The 19920-nt window shown below is 37.2% G+C and overlaps 1 protein-coding gene across 7 annotated transcripts in view; it reads right to left on the bottom strand.

Moving 5' to 3' along the window:
• The window catches only part of LOC118621223 (CD2 associated protein), a 160142-nt gene that overhangs the window by 30783 nt on the left and 109439 nt on the right, over nucleotides 1-19920 (bottom strand). For 6 of the 7 annotated variants that reach the window (XM_036248569.1, XM_036248573.1, XM_036248574.1 and 3 more), the window contains 5 exons: nucleotides 16657-16769; nucleotides 15850-15951; nucleotides 13413-13594; nucleotides 9759-9822; nucleotides 5446-5566 (listed from right to left, as the gene is read on the bottom strand). The exons of the other annotated variant lie outside the window; for it this stretch is intronic. In XM_036248569.1, the coding sequence (XP_036104462.1) occupies nucleotides 5525-5566; nucleotides 9759-9822; nucleotides 13413-13594; nucleotides 15850-15951; nucleotides 16657-16769 (503 nt within the window). In that variant the 3' untranslated portion in view covers nucleotides 5446-5524. The remainder of the gene's footprint in view (nucleotides 1-5445; nucleotides 5567-9758; nucleotides 9823-13412; nucleotides 13595-15849; nucleotides 15952-16656; nucleotides 16770-19920) is intronic. 7 annotated transcript variants of the gene reach the window in all.

The following is a 19920-nucleotide window of genomic DNA, read 5'->3' as shown; positions in this document are numbered from 1 at the left end:
CATTAAATATGTTCAAATAGCTTCCCTCCTCAAACAAAACCACCAGGAGTCTCCCTTAGTTCCTACTGACTCTGCCCCAAGTCTTTTTCCTTGCTAAGCTTTCCAGTTCCAACCACATCTTTCAACCTGGTGTCGCCTACAAACATAACAAAGGTGCTCCCTGCTCCGTCAGTTCCTGGGCCCGGGATCAGAGCAAGCCCCCAAGCCCGTCCTGCAGGGGGCCCGGGCAGCGCTCACAGACAGCTCTGGGGCAGCGGGCGCTCTAAACGGGGCGGGAAGGCGACCGGTGCAGGTGCCGATGCACAGGCCTGGGCTCTGCGCTCAAACGCGCCCACCTGTGCTCTCAAGATGAACGTGTCACTGTGAATTCTCCCTCAAATGTAAAAATACACTGGCGTGGAAATCACAACACGAGCTGTGCGACAAGAAAGTCGAAGGCAATGTGTACTTTCTGACAGAAAACAGGAGGCCCTGGAGGGGCCGTCATTGCAGAAAGGCTCCTCCTCCTTCCCCGGTGCCCCCACGTGGAAGACACGCCCACTCAGGTGTTGCCTAGCAACGGGTCTTGGAGCTTTGACCCTTAGCCCCGCCCACAATGCAATTCCTGGGCAGTTGGTAGTTTGTCCGAGGGCGCTGGACGCTCTTGGCAGAACCACCAGGTCAGTCCTGTGACCAGAGGTGACGGCCTCCTGGTTCGGTGGCCTGGGCTCTGGCTAAGGCCACTCTCTGGGGCCAGTGGGGGGCAGTGTGGCCTCCTTCACAGGACACATCTCTAACTTCACACAGGAGGTGCTGATGAAAAATTTGAAAAAGAGGAAGAGACACCGGACTCCACGAGGACGGAGGCGGAAGCCACGCAGGCGATTTCAAGAGCAGAGAATGAGAGACTTGAAACTCCAATGATCTAGAACAGGGGTGTGACCATCAGAGCTTCCAGCACACTGCTGCTTCCTGACATCAGCTACACCACGAAGACCTGGAAGAAGTCAGACTGCGGAAAGGAAGACAGACGGAGCTGAAGAGTGACTGCAGAAGCTGCAGCAGCCACCGGGTCAGGAAACCCTGGCGCTGGCCTGGCACCTGCAGCTCCTTCACGGGGCGATGACATCAGCCCTCACGCTTCTGCTGCTTCCAACCCAGACGCTCACAACCCAAAGACGTGGAAATCAAACTTCTGAAAGGCAGGCCGACAGTGCTGAGGAATAAGCTGCAGAAGCTGCGGTCGGCCACTCAGTCTGGAAATTAGGGTGATGGGGGAGGGGACAACAATGTTGCCGCCCAGCTGAACCTTTACCAGAGAAGGCACAGCACGGCCACCCCCGGGGCCGCAGTCCTCGTCAACAGGCTGCAGCGGCCCCGCTGCCGACTCAGATCCCGCCCCCTGCCTGAGCGTCCGCAGCGGTCGTGCGGCGGCTGGGTGGGGCCGGCGGGTCGCACCAGGCGCACAGCAGCGGCGGGAGCCCCGCACACAGCGCCAGAATGTGGCAGACTCAGGGGGAGCGTGGGGGTGCTCAGGATCACCTTTTGTCTACTGTCGCCGCCTGCGCTCAGCAGGTCCCTAAGCAGGCACAGCACTGACAACCCCTGCGATTCCTTCCCTAAGGGGTCACCCCTTCCAGGTGTTGGACCAATGGGTCTTATTTTTCCCCACACTGTGGTGAACTGTTACACCAAGCTTCACAGTGCTTACTCCTTTTCTGTGACTTGGGTCTTGCACTGGATTTCTAGAAGCCTGGAGTCATGTCAACAGGGGCACATAGGCCTTGATTGATGTCTTCCCGACCCTCGCTGGTTTCTCGTATTTACCGGCACCTCCAGTTGTAAGTTCAGAAACCGGGTCTTCTGAGCATGTTTATTTATGCTTAAGGAACCAAGCGGTGCATGGACAGCTGGGGGCTCAGGAGTGATTTGTAATCAGTTTTAAAGTCATGTGGATTGTTTCCATCTCTTTACTCTTTATCAAGTTGGTTCTTTCAAATCAGCCTTTTCCAGGTAACAGAAGAGTATGACTGGGGAGAGCTCCCACGCTGAGACTAGCTCGTTGTGTTTCAAAAATGTTAAATCTCAGTCTCTAAGTCAATAGCACAATTTGGTCACAGTACGCTCCCTTCTGCTGATCACTGGGTGGCCAGGGAGGGGGCATCTGTGAGCCGCAGCAGCTCCGCTGTGAACATGATACACAGGAAAAGGGTACGGCCCCCATGAAAGGAAGGACTGGGCCTTCTTTCTCTTAATCATAGCCAGCATCGTGAAATGCTTTTAAGAAGAGGAAAAGACCAGCTTCCATAAAAATAAACAAAAAAACAAAAACAAACAAACAAAATACTGCACACTAACCACTCTATATGGTACTTTATATAAATCATTTCAGATTCCCCCAATATTCCTATGTCGTAGAAAATATCTCAGTTCTAGATGAAAAGAGACTCACAACTGTTTAGTAAACATCACAAGGGTCTAGAACTTTCAATGCTTTCATTTTACTCATTGTTTCTTTTATTAAGAAAACAAAGAAATATCAAATACTTTTCACTGTACTCTCTAATAAGCATATACTAAAGTTAATGAAAAATAACTACAATAGAGACTGACATGGCTGGCAACAGTTTTATTAATTTTTCTTTTTGAAGGAGAACCATGCTTTTTACAGCACCTGTAAACAAGTCAATGAGTTTTGAGTTTCTGAGTTTTTATATATATAATATATATTTTTTCCAACCACCTCAGAATGTTAGCATACCACACCACCAAACTGCATTACATAATAGTTACTGAAGGCAAATCAGGTGAACCCAAGGGTAAAATTTTATGGCTAAAAATATTCATAGCAGCAACATCTAAAAGATGATTTTATTAAATCAAGTCATTGCACTTGGTCGTTTTATTGCTATAGCAAAACAAGGCTATTACGTTTGTAACACTTCTCATTTCTGATTTTAGCTGATTGTCTCATTCTGTTCATACATTTCAAGTTTAAATGCAAGCATAAAATGTCTGCCAACAATTCTAATGAGCACTGGGTTTTTTATGGTTGTTGTAGTTTTTTCTGTGATCACAGTAAGGAGCATATAAAAAAGAATCATGTGTTACTCCAGGCCCACTTCCTCTTCCTATCTTCAGACTTAAATTTTCTAAAGAAGTTTCAGAATTTTGTAAAGAAGCTTTGTGGTTGCACACACGCACACAAACACTATTCCAAATATTGAAATACAATTAGGAAAATTAGTATCATTGTGTGTTTCAAAGAATAGCAAACCTGAACAATACATTCACAAATAATTTGGCACGGACAGATTCCATGCTATTCACCTCCTGCCTGTCATTATGCTCACTTGTAGCTAATAACAATGATTTACCCTCAAGTAAAGGTTATTATTATTATTATATACCATTTTGTTATAAACTTTATGAACAGGTATTAATAAAATCTCCACATCAAGGACAAATACTGGCAAATTGCTAGATTAAAGTAATCAGTTTTCCCTTTGAATGTTTGTTTGGTTTTCTTTACTTTTTGGTCAAAGGTAAAAAAAAAAAAAATAAGAGACAGTACGTATAAGCAAATATTTTAAAACATATTTCCAGACTCTGGTTAGAAAATGACCAACAGAAACCTTAAGACTAGCCAAAATCTGTGGAAACTCCCCTCCCTCCACCCACCCCATTATTAGGGGGAGGAGGGGTCACATTGATTTTTCCTGACAGAAAGCTGGAGGGCGATTTTCAGGATATATTGTTTTTATTTCTACTTGAGGACTTTCATTAGAAGATGGTCTAACTTATTTAACAAGAAGGTAATCATTCAGTTGACAAGTCATTTAAAAACATTAGAATAGAAGTAAACAATTTTTTTCAGTAGTGACCTCAGCAGAAGAGCCCAAAGACTGTAAAGACTTAAAATATACATACTAAATACAATCAGGTTTGCCCCAAAACACTCATGTAAGTTGTGAATCTAATACAAAGTAATTATATATCAGGATTTCTATTATTTTTGGCTTCAGTTATTTTATTTGAAACAATATGACAAAAATTTCATTAACAGCAGATTTCAGTATTATAAGATCAAAACTTTAAGGAAAAATAATGGTTTGGTGCTTCAAAGTAACATAAAATGGAAGCATGATAGAGAGTACTAAAAATCTGAAAGTCCTTTGCAATAAAAAATCTTAAAATCTAAATATTTTTGCAAATGAAAAATGTCAAATTTCTACTCTTAATATAAAAACTGACATTTTCAGACTATACATATAACACTTTAAAATGTTCAACTGTTCATAAGTGACTGAAGGAATGCTAAATCATCCATTTTGTGAAAATGCATTTTGAATATGGTCAACTGTATTTGGTTTTAAATATGCTACAATTTTATGATATACACTCTTTATAAAGTTGGTTCCTAGATCACAGCCCAAAATATCTCCATCACTTAGTTTGGTCTATTAGGTCAATTAAACATTGTAAAACCTGAGTATCTACATAATAACTTGTCAAAGTTTGAAACCTCACAATGAACTTCTGAAAGTCTTGAGTTTTGTTTACAATAATGAAAAATCAGAGGAAGGGGCATAAAGGATTAAATCACAAGACTGTGAAATGAATAATATATAAGACTGTATAATAAGCAGTAAAGTACAGCAATAAGGCTGGTGTTTGCATATTATGTATGTGCTGTAGTTTCTAGGCACAGGTTAAGGGTTAAATTGACATTTTTAGTTCTTTAGATCCAATGAATTTAAAATACAGCTCATATTTTCCCAAATATATTTGATTCAATACATCTTAACTAAATTCCTTTTATAAATCCTATAGTGCAAACAATATAAAATATTCTAAAAGCAGAAGTTATTTTGATTATTTTTTTAGATATTTACTATATACACGGTGAGTAATCTCGTACATAGCTAGGAAACTCCTATTTTACCACCCAAAATATAAAAAGCACTGCAAACAAACAGGCACAACAGTGTGATCCTGGGTAAGAAGCTAAAAGTAAAAGGAAGGAAAAAAAAAATATAGATATATATATATAGATATATGTATACACACACACACACACACACACACACAAAGTATATATCCCTTATGTATAATGTACGGGGAAAGGAGTGACTATAGTTACTATAAAGCTAATCTGTCCCTCTCAAATAGTATATTTTACAGATTATTTGTAAAGATAACACCATATTTATAGTATAGATCTCTTTAAAAATAATACAAGTTTCAATAAAAAAAACTATTGTGAACTTTCCTTTTTATACAGATTCAGTAGTATTTTCAAGCAAACTAAAAAAGAAGTTTGCAATCCCAGCACATAAGAAATAAGGCCCCTTTTTTCCTCATATTGGCAAAATAAAATATATTAAAAAAATGACCCTTCCCTGCTTTTCTATAGATATTATATTTCATATACTCATATTTTGTTACCAGAACATCAGCATTTACCATTTTTAAATAACAAGTCAATTGAAATAGTGTTGCTTCTGAGTTCCCATATCATTAGAAATACTGGGTCCGTGCCTCTTCAAGAAGACAGGATAGCTTTTTTCAGCTTCTCTATTTCTACCTAAAATACAAAACATAAATTAAGCTGCAGATACAATATCTTTACACCAGTAAAGTTCTTTATTTTATCCTATGTCATTAAGATCTGGTCATACTTTCAAGCCTCTAGATGCTGATTTCTATTCTAAAATTTTCAATTTCCAAAAGTGTGTGCAGACCAAGTTCAGAGAAGGAAACGTCACAATGCAAGTCCCTAAATGGCAGGCGGCAACAACACAAAGCACCTACAGCTGTTTTAGCCAGTGTTTGGAAAAACTAAGAAAATCAGCCCTACAATGAATAAGAACCTTTGAAGCCAAATTAAGAATTATTCACATACCTGTAACTAAACAAAGGGGGCAGTACAGCAAAAATAATAAATACATAAAAGACCAGGTTAGCTCTGCATTTTTCACTTACAACCGACATGATGTTGGTAAATCACTTAACTTCACCTGGTCTTAGTTTTCGTATCTGTACAATTTAAGTTATCCTTAAATCCCAGAAATGCAGTTAAGATTCAATGTATTAGAAATATTTTGACCTGTAGGCACACTGCATCCTACATTTAACAGAAATTTTAAAATTCATTGTTATCCTAATAACTATGGAGTTATGTAATTTTGATATATTATAAATAACTAAGTTGAGGCTCACAAAGAGATTAAATACCATGCCAATGGCTCCACGCTAGCAAGTGCACAGAACTTGTATTGGTGAGGTCTAAGGCTCCACAGTGCAGTTTTTATACTCTCTTCACACTGATAGAATATTTTGATCACCTTTGACCTTCCCTGGCATGTAGAAATATTTAGGCCTTACCACCTACTGATAGCATCATCCCTTCTATCCAACAGTCCATACAAATAATACATGCTCTGGCTAACCTCTGACAAATAAATAGTTCATTAAACAATGAGCATTTTGTCAGTCAAAAACTGTAATTCAGTATGTTCATAATTCCTTAAGGGATTCATTCTAACCATTCAAGAGTGGTTTGCTAATTACAGAATCTTTCCTGATATTATTTTCAGTTAATATAATTATTAAACATTTTAGCAGTACTGGACTGCGACAATTCTTAGTTTTCAGGCTGGATGGAGACAAAATTGCTCAATCATCAGCCTAATGTACTATTATTGTCTTCATTCCAAAGATATATTAACCGATTTTAATGGGAAAGGACACATAGGAATCAGAAAGAAAAAAACACTGGTGGAAGACAGTGTAGGGGATAGATAAAATAATCCTTACACACTGCTATTTATCTCAAGTTCAGATATCAGACAAATACTTATATTGGTAGAGTTTCTCATCTAGTTTTTTTATGCTCATTGTTCATATCTAGTGTTTATCATCATTCTTAAATATAATTTAATATTATATAATGCTAACTTCATAGTAGTTCAAAGTATTACTTTTAATTTTGGGTGAAATATAATTTCTCCTTAAACATAAGACCCTGAAACTGAAATGCCTGAAGAAGAGTGCTTTTACAGACACAAGAGTCAAAACTTTCTTCATTAGAGAAAAAAACGATAGTACAAGTCACTGAGAAACTAACAGCTGATTTGGCTAGAAAAAAACAGAATCAAAGGACTTTCTTCAAAAACAAACAATTCAGGCTCTGGCTGGGTAGCTCAGTTGGTTAGAGCATCACCCCTGTACACCACGTTTGTGGGTTTGATCCCTGGTCGGGCACATACAAGAAGCAACCAATGAATGCATAGATAAGTAGAACAACAAATCAACGTTTCTCTCCCTCTCTTTCTAAAATCAATTTAAAAAAAAATAGTTCCTTTGATTCTTGTCATAATTTTTTCGACAAATCATATAGTGAAACAAAACAGTTAGTTTTTCTTACCTATTATCTTATTTTTATATATGAAAGTAAATGTGTATGCATAAAATGTATGAAATAAAAGCCAAGAAACATTTTTAAAATTTCTCAGTTTCTATCAAGTCACTGGGAATTTAAGACCTTTTTACATGCATCCTCTAACATTTATCAATTTGACAAAAGTTTACTATCTATCTAATATGTACATAGCACTGTGCTAGAAGCCATGGGCAAAGACAAAACAGACACAGATCTTGCCTCCAACGGCCTTACAGCTAGAAGGTTAGGCACAAGAAGTATATAATGTAACAATAATAAGATAAAGATCTTACTTATTAAGCTCTACAAAACCAAAGTACATGAATTTGGAAAAACATAATTTTAATCAGAAGACTGGTACTAACTTAAGGTGATTGAGCTGGGCCTTGAGAATCTGTAGAAATTGGAGCATGAGAAGATGAGACAAAAGAAAAATACAAAAGGTAAAAGTTCAGATGATTAACTGTGAGGCACAATAGAGGATCAGCAAGTGAGGAAAGAAAGAATATCAGGACACAGACACTTGCCAAGTCGAGAAGTCTGAACTTTATTCAGCAATGAATACAGAGTTCTTTAAAGAACTGAGTAAGGAAACACTAATTTGAGATAAGAATGAGAGAAACTTTAGCAGGCTAAACAGAAGATAAAGAGCATGAAAAATAGTGGAAATAAGGAGATAAAAAATGGGACGTAAGGCTAATAGGCCTGAAAAGGAACGAAATCAGAAGAGAACAGAAGTACCATGTCCACTTGCCTGAAAAGGCAAAAAAATCATCAACAGAAACGAATAAGCAGAAGAGCAGGAAAGGAAGATGATACATTTCACAGGGGATAGGCTAAGTCTATCCTCACAGGGGAACACCCAAGGCAAGTAAGAGCTAGAAACCCACAATGGAAACTGGGACAAGGATTAGAATTAGATGAAGATGCACTAGAGCTCAGCATGACAGTCATGAGCTCAGAGAAGCAAGAAAGAATGCAGAGAAAGGAGGACCAAGGACAGTACCAAGGAATACCTCATTTACCTTTTAAGAAAGGAAGAAGTGATGGAGAAGTTAAAGACAGAAAAATGCAGGATCATAAAACCAAGCAAATCCTTGAGAGAGTGGCAATTTCCTTAAAGAAGGGAAAGAGCCAGTAAGAGGATATGTCATATAAGAGTAAGAATATAAGTCTTCTTATATTATTGACTTTTTAGAGAGAGGGAAAAGGGGAGAGAGATGAAAATATCAATGTGAGAGAGAAACATTGATCGGCTGCCTCCTGCACGCCCCCTACTGGGGATTGAGCCAGATACCCGGGCATGTGCCCTGACAAGGAATCGAACCTCCCAAACCCATGGGATGATGCTCAATCCACTGAGCCACACCAGCCAGGCGTGGAATAGAGTTTAGATAATTTACTAAAAACCTTCACATATAACACCACCACAACAAAAACTAAACAAGGTTAAGTGATTTCCTCAAGCTCAAACTATAACTTAATTCCTATGAGCAAAGGTTCTCAAGTCTGGCTGCTTCTGTTAACAATTTCAGCCCTACTGTTGACTTAATCGTTCTAAACCCGCCTCTTCGCCGTTAACACGGGAACAGTAACCCTGACGAGTGGTTACGTGTCTGATGAGATCCTGCACAGAGTGTGAGGCCTCACTGACACATGGTGTAGGGCTGAGTCATAAAGCCGGACGTTTTTAACAGCAAGTCCCATGTCCTCTCCGTGTCACAGTGCTGACAGAAGTGGGTGCCATGAGGCAGGTAAAAATAGGGAACAGGATAAAATAAACACAGAATGGAGACAGCCTCTGGAAATCAGGGCACACCTTCTCTGACATATGCAGACTGCAGTGAAGACCACAGTCAGTGAGGATGGCGAAAGCTCCGGAAGATAAAATGAGCGAACTTGTCGTCAGCAGCACAGCGACGACGATGACATTACAGTTAGAAAGTAAACTCTCCGCCATCCCGTTCCCACCGCCTCGGACCTCAGCACCGCCAGCAAAAGGGGAGGAAAAGGTGGGCTGAGGAGAGAGGACAGAGCTCAGGAAGGAGCGCTGGGTGCAGGGGTCGAGAGCCAGACACTCTCAGGAGGCAGGGACCACGTGCGTTTGTTCTCCCCCTGCCTCGTGCACTGCCACCGAGTCAGTGCTCACAGAGCTGTGCTCAGTCACCGATGGAATGTGAGGGGGCAACAGAGACCCACTAATCGGCCACCCAGCAGCAGGGAGTGCCCAGGGAAGCAGGACGGCATCGTCGGGAGGGAACCAGTCACCGAGCGGGGCTGGAGGAACGCGCCTGCCTCGTGTGAGGGCAACCCCAGTGCTGGAGAAATGAATTACCTCCAGGTTACTTCTCATCGCCTTCTCCTCCTCCAGATCCCTTCGCAGTTTTTCCAGTTCTTTCCTAAAAATAAAGTTTGTATTATTGTTGAGGCTTTTTTTTTTTTTTTCCCTCACCCGAGGACATTTTTCCATTTTTTTGTTCAGGTAGAGTGGGAGGGAGAGAGAGAGAGAGAGAAACATCGATGTGAAAGGAACACATCGAGTGGCTGCCACCCGCACAACCGACCAGGGCTGGGGACAAATTGCAACCGAGGTACGTGCCCTTAGCGGGAACCGAACCCGGGTCTCTCAGGACCGCAGGCCGACGCTCTAACCGCTGAGCCAAACCGGCCAGGGCTTGAGGCTTTTAATTAAATGATACATTTGACTGATGTTACCAGTCTCTCTGTTGCCTGACATCTCAGAACATGGGGAAAACGTTTTAAAGGAAAGAGTCATGTTGACTTAGAAAAATTTCAAAGTCTCTAGATGGAATAACAGTTAATACTCAGCCAGACATGGCACAACTACCTGAAATTTAAAATAAAAATTGTAAGTGACTACAGAACAGCTCATGATAAAATAAAGAAAAGATAACCAGCTTTTAGGAGCAATTTCCCCTGTGCAGTTATCATGCATTTCCCAGGCTAGACACTCTGAGAGCCTAAACAATTTGGCGAAACAAATGTCTAAATATGTTCCAGTATAAGACAAATTATAGTTTATTTAATAAGATAACCTGGACATTACATTTCTCTCTATTAAAAAAAAATCAAACTTTATATTAAGACCCAAACCAAACCAATAAAGTAACTTAAGCCAACAATCCCTCTTCTTTAACGCATGTGTTCATTTTCCTGTGTTCCCGTCTTATCTCTTTATAGTCATTTTCTCTCCATAGCTCTACATATATATTCTATATGTGTCTTTTCACAAAGTATTTTAAAACATTCCCATGCTGCTAAAATTTTCACAATTCTGATGACTACTGTTTGGTATTCAAATACTCAGATTTTTAGTTTGGTTAGTTGGTTTTGGGTGGGGAACAAAGGAAATGGGAGGAATAGTAAATGTACTTAACATCATGAACACATCAGTAGATCAAATTTCTAAATCAAAAAGTGTGGACATTTTCAGCTTTTTGATATACTAGGAAAATTATCAAGAGAATTGTAGAAATAGCTTGAGAAACTGACTGAAAACACTCATGAAGAATACATGAGAAAGGAACTTTTAAATTATATAATATCAAAACAAATTTCTTTCCAAGATTATAAAACCATATTGTAAGTTTTCTGACTATAATTTTTAAAATATTTAATTCAAACTCATCGAAGTTTATTTTGGTATGTGATATAAAATGTACTTCTAGCCCTGGCCGGTTTGGCTCAGTAGTTAGAGTGTCGGCCCACTGACCAAAGAGTCATGGGTTCAATTCCCGGTCAAAGGCACAAACCTTGGTTGCAGTTTGTCCCCGGCCCTGGTTGGGATCTAGTGGGAGGCAACCAGTCCATGTGCCTCTCTCTCCCTCCCTCCCACTCTATCTGAGGCTAAATAGAAAAGAATCCTCGGGTGAGAATTTAAAAAAATAGTAACAACAACTAACCTCCTAGGTTCCACAAAGTTTTCACTAAATAAAATAATGCTTCCTTTTTCCAATTATGCTATTATTCTCAGTTTATTATACATTTAACTTATATCTAAATTAGGATCCACTCCTAGAATATGTACTCTGTTCTTTTTATCTATACATATAACACTGTCGCATTCTTCTAGACATTTGCTTTTTGTTCTGATGATTTAGTACCGCTTCCACATTTTTATTGCTTTTTAAAAACTCACTTACAAATATAAAATTTTTATATAACATTGTTTTCTCTTTACAAGAAGAAGCTCAAACGACACACCTTGCCCTGCAACCTTTCTACTGAAGAATTAGATTAGCAATACACACCTCTGACAATCTTTCACATCACAGTCCCTCAATTTTTAAATGACTTATTCTATGCATTTTAGGTTTTAATACTGAATGCATACAGACTACTTATGTATTTATAAGCTATAAGCATATAATAACAAAGCAAAAACCGAAGAACTGCAAATTAGCTTAGGAAATAAAGTATTATTAGCAGTACCTCTGACACCCAGAAGTGACCCTCCCTCCATAATCCCACTTTCCCCCTCTCCTTCAGAGAACAGTATTCACTGTTCCTTTTCCTCTTTCTAATCCTGCCACATATACATATATATCATGAAACAAAATACTATTTACTGTTGTATGCCTTTCAACTTTATGTAAATAAAATAATACTGTATATGTTTCTTTCTTTTCCTGACCCCATTTTTTATATTAATTCACAGACACATGTAATCACAATTCATTTATTTTTATTGCTGTACACTGTACAGTATTTCTCTGTATCAATATATCTATGGATACAGATATGTATGTGCGTGTATATATACACACACATATCCATTCTCCTGTGATGCTCTTCTTTAAATTACTGCCATCCAATTTTATTTTTCCAGAGAAATTAAAGACTTCTAAAATATCTCATGTTTTAAAATATATATAAATCATATTTTATTTATCCTACAGCAATTTGTATATGTAGTTATTAATTCATTAAACACACTTGGTATCAAAAATGTAAAATTTCAAAAATCAACAAATCAGGAGGGTTCTCGAATACATAGGTGGTGCTCAGTAAATGTTTCCTGGATGAAAGAACTTATAGTGTATAACATGTGTATTGCAGAATCTGTGAAAAATTTGCTAGACTCAGAAGAGACAAACTAAAGGATTCAAGAAAGAGCCATCATGTATCAAATTACAAACGCTCTATATATATGATATAAATGCATACATCATACATGTATTTTTAAGTAGTTGCTCAAGATAAATTTTTATTTGTATCCAAAGGATGTTTATAAAAGTGCTCTGCAAACTACAAATGCATCCTATTATTCATCTCAATATTGTTTTTAATACAGAATCCAATGCCAACTGAGTACTGGGGGAGAAATGGTACATTCAAGCTCAGAGGTAACATGGTCTCTGGTAGTGGCTTTCACACCACGTTCCGTATTCCATGACCTACAGTGAGAAAGGGAAAGAGCACCTAAGCCTCACCCTCAGTTCAGTTAGATTAGCTGATCTTTGATATGTTTTAACTACTGGGCTTTTGTAGAAAACGTCCTTAATTTTCACTCTGAGTGTGTATTACCATATACAACTATCAAAACTGTCAGTGGTAACAGATGGATCTCAGAGATCACCTATCCCAACCCACTGTTTTAGAAATATGCAGCTTGATCCTAGCAGAAACAGCCATCAAAATCCTGAGAAATATACAAAAAGATACATTCCATATTCAACAAACAGTATGGTTTTCCTAATTTTTTTTGGCCTAATTAACCTGTGTTCTGGGCCAGAAAATTTTTAGCCTAAGTATGTCTGTACCTTTTCTATAACTGGGCTATTAGAACAAGTTTTCTAATTCAAGTGATTTGTCACGAGGGGGCAAGTACTATTAATGGAAATTTCTTTGAAAACATACTGGTTTGTACCAGTAACCTGGAAGACTACGTCTTTACTTCATGTAATTTGGAAGAACTCTTCACACAACTGTCAGGTAGTAATCAGAGAAGCAAACAAGGGCTACTTACCCATGATCCTTCTTCAGGGCTTCTATAATGCAGAGCAATTCAAGCATCTCAGTTTTAAGTTCATCCAGGGACAATTTTCCCCCATCATCTGCTTCTAATTTAGCTTTCATTTCTGACAGAGTTAAAAAAGCAGCCACATTTGGTTTTGAAGAACTTGAGGGTGTTGAAAGGTACAGAGATGGCTGAAAATACAATAGAATTTTTGTGATTTTATTTGTATTCAGACTTATAATTAAAGTTCAAAATGTTTTTATAGCAAGATGAATCAAATAATACATCAAGATGAATGGTACATTTTGAAAGACTAAAAGCAGTCTGATGTTCTGATGGAAAAAACCACCACACCAAAGACTGAACTTGTAGTCACTTTTGTGAGAAATAGGAAGGGTTTTGTTTTCTTTTTTTTTAAAAAAAGAAGCCCTGGACAGTATGCTCAGTGGTTAGAGCATTGGCTTATGTACCAAATGGTCACGGGTTTGATTCCCAATCAAAGGCATGTACCTAGGCTGTAGTTTCAATCCCCAGATCTGGTTGGGCCAGTACAGGAGGCAACTGATCAATGTGTCTCTCTCACATTGAGCTTTCTCTTTCTCCTCCTCCCCTCCCCTCCCTTCCCATTCTCTCTAAAAATCAATGGAAAAAAGACTCTCACATGAGTATCTACCAAAAAAAGGGAAAAGAAAATCCATTAGATTTACATTATGTGGTTTGCCTAGTAGAGTATCTAGAAGCAATATAGTCTCTCCCTTATCCACAGTTTCACTTTCTGCAATTTCAGTTAACTACAGTCAACCTGGACGGAAAATATTAAATAAACAATTCTATAGATAACAATTCAAGTTTTTGTTGTTGTTAATCCTCACCAGAGAATATTTTTTCCACTGATTTATCTAGAGAGAATGGAAGGGAGGGACGGAGAGGGTACTTGCCCTTGACCAGGAATCAAACCCAAGACCCTTCTGTCTGCAGGCCAAAGCTCCAACCACTGAACCGAACCAGCCAAGCAACAATTCATGTTTTAAATTGCATGCCATTCTGAATAGTGTGAACAGGCAAACCATTCGAGTTGTCCTGCCCTGTCCTGTCCAGAATGTGAATCATCCCTTTGTCCTGTGTATGCTACTTGTCTGTTAGTCACTAAGTAGCCATCTTGGTTATCAGATCAACTGTCCTAATATCACAGTGCTTGTGTCCAAGTAACCCTTATTTTACTTAATAATGGGCCCATAACATAAGAGTTGTGATGCTGGCAACTTGCATACACTAAAGAGAAGCCATAAAGTGCTTCCCATTAGTAAAAAGGCATATATGTATTAAACAAAAATATTTTATCTATCTATCTATCTATCTATCTATCTATCTATCTATCTATCTATTCTGGTACTAACCACTAGGGGTCTGGGAACAGATCCTCCACAGATAAGGTGAGAATACTGTATCACTATTACGGTACTGTTTTGATCCTCCATATTGAAGTTATTATTTAGAATATCCAAAGAGTTTCACTAATAAGTAATTATGGAGCTTCACTTACAAGTAAGTATAAAGTGGACAAAAAGATATTCAATGAATAGATGGTCTGACACCCTTTTACTAGTTCACTAAAATAACAGCAAATAAAATTTCAATAGACTGCCTGCCAACAGCTGAAAGAATAAGATTAAGTGTATCTGAAATAGCAGCCAAATGTCCTAGAATGAATTTGAGGAAGATGACTTCTTAAACATAAGATGTGTTGCAGTGGTGGGAACACTTCTTTAAATAAAAATGGCAAAGAGTTTATAAAAGGGTCTTAACCCATACAACATATGGAAGAATCCATTTATTCTGTCACTCATTCCAGTATACATACGATACTTATGGTACCAAGCACCAAGCTAGGTAAGAAGTAAACAATGGAATGCTTCTTACCCATGAGTGTATGTTTAATGAAAATAAAGGACGTATAGATCTACGCCTTAAGAACTAGAAATCAGCTTGGCCGGTGTGGCTCAGTGGGTTGAGCATCATGCCATGGACTAAAGGGTCCTGTTTCAATTACCAGTCAGGGCACATGCCTGGGTTATGGGTTTGATCCCCAGCAGGGGACATGCAGGAGGCAGCTGACTGATGTTTCTCTCTCATATCGATGTTTCTATCTCTCTCTCTTCCTCTCTCTCTAAAAATAAAAAGCAATGAAAACATATTTAAAAAAAATAATTTTTAAAAAAATAGAAAACGTAACATTTTTATGTTACTCATTTAAATTAATGTGAGATTTTCTTTAAAGATCTGCAGAGAGCAGTATGACTTAGCTTTAACAATTTTTTTTAGCAGGTATTATTTTATTTCTTGGCAGAATGGACAATTCTTAAAGGACACGTCCAATTACACAGCTTTGATGTTTAAAAAGAATCTTATAAAGTATACATATCTTAGACCACAATGCACAGCTCACCTTTGGAGAGTTGCAAGAATCCTTTTTAAAATCAGATGGCTTTACGTTGGCACTATCTTCTTCTTTGGGTGATTTCAAGATTTTTTCTGGGCTCTGAGTTGGCTAAATGATTTTTTTTTTAAATCAAGAAATTACAATACCAAAGAAGAAAAGTTAGTATTTGGAAAATAAAATAATTTTTATCTCTGTTCTCAGCACCTACTGTCCCAGCTTTCTATTATTATTAACAGGATGTTACATAATTTCAAACTGAATAAGACATTTGTACATCTTGAGGGAAAAACAGGTTCCCTCTTAGCAGTGGAAATTTTCTCTATTTAGGTAATTTAAAAGCAACACAGTGCTTAAGAGCTAATATATTAGCACTAAAGTATTACTATCCCAGGCAATGTATAAAAAGCATAAAAAGATGTTCCACATTTAAATACCAGGATTAGTACTACAGAAATCACTTACTACTTCAAGGAGAAAGATGTTTTCTATCTTTCCTAAAATTAGTATGTACCACTCAACTCTAATTATTGTTTTTGGACGGGCAGATTATACAATACCCTGTGCCCTCTTTTGAGTGCTCTATGGTTATGGTCTCAGGACAACTCTAGTTCTGATTCTGGGACCTTCCATTCCCAGCTCTGTTAAATGAGCAAGATTCCTCACATCCCCTTAAATACAACCATGGGCCACTTGAGTGCAATAGCCACCTTCCTGATTTTCAAACTTTGGTAAAGCTATAAATCCTCCCTCAATCTTATCTTCAGAAGAACTCTGGTTCTGCCACATTCCTTGTTTTTCAACAGTGTAACTCACAGAAAGTCCACCATTGAAGCGGCCAGGCAACCTTCTTCCAGGCATCTTCGGTCTATTTGCAGTGAGATGTAGCAAGTTTTCTGAGGAAGCTATATCATCAAAACTCACAATATCTGGAGAATAAAATTCAATGTATCTACTAAGAGACAACTGTGCATTTTAAAAGGTAAAAAAGTATTTCTGGATTTTAAACAAACTATAAATTAAAGGACCCACAAGTTGACCGGTGCTTTTCATATGCATTTAGAAAACAACACCCTTAAAAACAAACATCCTCTTCACCTGATACATTTTATAGCCTAAGACTTTAGTAACAATATAAAGTTCATGCTTTTAATAGCCTTAGACCACAGCAAAACCGTTCTTCTTGAAAGATATAAATCTATACTTGTCACAAGCTTTTGTCATAAAAAAGCTGTCATCTTAAGTTCTTGATTATAAAAAAAAAAAAGAATTTATTTCAACTCAAATTACAATAGAGAGCAGAAAATTAAAACAAAAAGTTTGCTTTAAACTTCAGGTAGTATCCTGATATTCAAATTTTGAGGATTCAGCTATATCTGGAAGCCTGCAGCTTTCCAGTTGCTTTTTCAATGTAAAGTGGAAGTATAATTTAAGGTCTCTTGGTATATGTATGTATGTCTGTACACAATATAGTGTACCTGGGATGCACACTTTCTAGTTCACTGTACTTCTACTGAGACATTACCATGTTTAGAAATCATAAGATAGTTATAAATCTAAGGCAGACAGGAGGCCAAAGAAAAAGGCTACATCGATCTCCACTTGTTTCCCAAATTATCTAGATTTGTCTTATACCATTATCGAATCAAAGGCTGGTTAACCTTCGATTCGATAATGGTATAAGACAAATCTAGATAATTCATTTCTCTGAAACAATGGTATATAATACCTTCTTCACTTCATTCACATGATCCAGAAAACCTTGCTAATGGAGCTAAACTTTAATTTTGAAGCCCAGGTGTCTATAAATGTACAAGAATAATGTATTCTTAAAGTATAATATGAATAATGTATTCATAAAGTATAATGATACTTCCCCTGTCATTATAAGCACAGATGGCAAACTAGGGATATTCATCACAGTCAAGATACCTGAAATGGCAGATGTCTTTGGCCTAGTCGTCTAGCGAGAATCATCACATTACCATTGCCTGGACGTTCATATGCTTTCTGAAATGCTAAAAATTTCTGTCAAATATTTAGATGTCCTACCTCATTGTTTTGTTATTTTGTAAAAGATTCTAATCATTACTGTCCTCAGCTTATTCATCAATTGTCAAATTCAAATTAATTAGAAAGAAGGACAAAAAGGATAAGGAAGAGGAAGTGGTATCTCTGTTTCGCAATATACATTTTGTGACAACTTTAAATGTTTGCTGACTACTTAATTCTTCTCTACCTTCACATTCCAGATTACTTTCTGTGTTCTATTTATAACTGGTCACTAGGTTAATACAACACAACAGGTAATCTAATGTGCTCAATTTAATTATTATCTTGAGTCATTCAATAGCTGTCTATAAGTAATTATAAAATATAACAAACTATAATAAGAAACACAATGGTTTTAATGGAAAAGGAGATCATGAATTTATATATTTAAATATTTCATTTTATCTGTAAACGTCACCAACAAAGTAAATAATCAGTATTTTTTAAAATGTTAAAAACACACTGTAGTTTAAAGATGAAAAATTGCTTTTTACACTAATGTTTATTGACAATATAAAAAAAACCTTGGAAAGTATAATCTAATCATTTTGGCACATGGAAATTATTTTCAAATGCATATTTAAGCAATTTGCAGAAAGAAAAAGAAATAAACAGAAAAACATCGGAAGGGATGAAGACAAATGAAATTGAAAGGGTAAATAAAAGGTAGATTTACAAAACTGTACATCATGCTCATGTAAAAAGGCCTTTCTTTCTGTATTTTTTTTTTTTTTTGGTATGTGTCCCTAGCGGGAACCGAACCCAGGACTCTCTGGTCCACAGGCCGATGCTTCAACCCCTGAGCCAAACTGGCCAGGGCAAAAAAGGCCTTTCATATGTCCAGTTTTGGGCTACGACATCAACACAAATAATTTTACTATTCTAAAACTCTCTCAGGTCCTCCATTTAAGACATTAGGTAAGTGAAGTGAAACAGTGCACATTTTGGACTCATGATATACTTGAACACTTTTAAGTGACAACAACAGGTTTAGACTGCACACATGGCAGGAGGCATGGCGACCACTGCACTTTGCAATTATACTGTCACTCTGCCAGCCTTTCACGAATCTCAATATTGCCTAAGAAGACATGGAGTTTTTAAAAAATCACAATGAAATATCAAATTTGAGGAGGAAAAAAAAAATGACTTTTATGGTTTTCAATTCAATAAAAAAATGTTTCAGTATCTTTAATCAGGAAAATTTTTCCAACATGAATTTCATTTTATTTTAAAATGGAAAACCAAAGGGTTAGAATAGACAGACAAACACATACACTTTTAGTAAAATTACCAAAAAAAAGTCAATGTGCACCACCTATTTATACCGAATATACTATTTTGATTTCTTTTATAAATTGTTATCTTACCAAAATGGAGAAAGGTAGAATAATTTCCTGACACGTAAGAAGGGAAACATGGCAAACAGGCTAGGAAACAAAATCTGGAAAGAAAAGTCAAGGATAGAAATGTCTAGAAAAAAGACTAAACAAAAAAAATTATTTTACAAAGCAGGAAAAAGGAACATTTGTAGAACGAATAGAACCACTCCATATACCTATTACAAATCACCTAACTTACAGAAGATGCATATTGTATTTCAGATTTTTTTCTTTTGGCTTTCAAAGGGAAAACTACAGTGAGTGTAAATTTCAATAGGCATTTAACTAGATAGAAGCATTTTTTGCTACTCACTGAACACTAAGACAGTTTCCAAAGGATGTTTTAGTATTAACTCATTAATATAGTTGTAACTAAAATTAAACTACCTTCCAGTTATGTTTTAGTCTTCAGCAGGATAGTAAATGAGAAAATTTTAATTCTATGATCTAATAAAGAAAATCTATACTAATTATTTTTAAATATCTCACTATAAAAATGCAACTCAGTACAACACTTAAAATCTCATACATATATAAATGAAAATTCAATAATGTCTTATGATACTCTCTAGAATGACAGAATGACATCAAGGAAATTATTAGAAAACACAAATTTTAATCTCTGTTCTTATCCCTGGTAAACTCT

The sequence above is a fragment of the Molossus molossus genome, unplaced genomic scaffold, assembly GCF_014108415.1.
Source record: "Molossus molossus isolate mMolMol1 unplaced genomic scaffold, mMolMol1.p scaffold_m16_p_8, whole genome shotgun sequence".
In the NCBI taxonomy this organism is placed as follows: Eukaryota; Metazoa; Chordata; class Mammalia; order Chiroptera; family Molossidae; genus Molossus; species Molossus molossus.
Note: the sequence above shows the minus strand (reverse complement) of the source record. Positions and strands in the feature narration are given on the sequence as shown.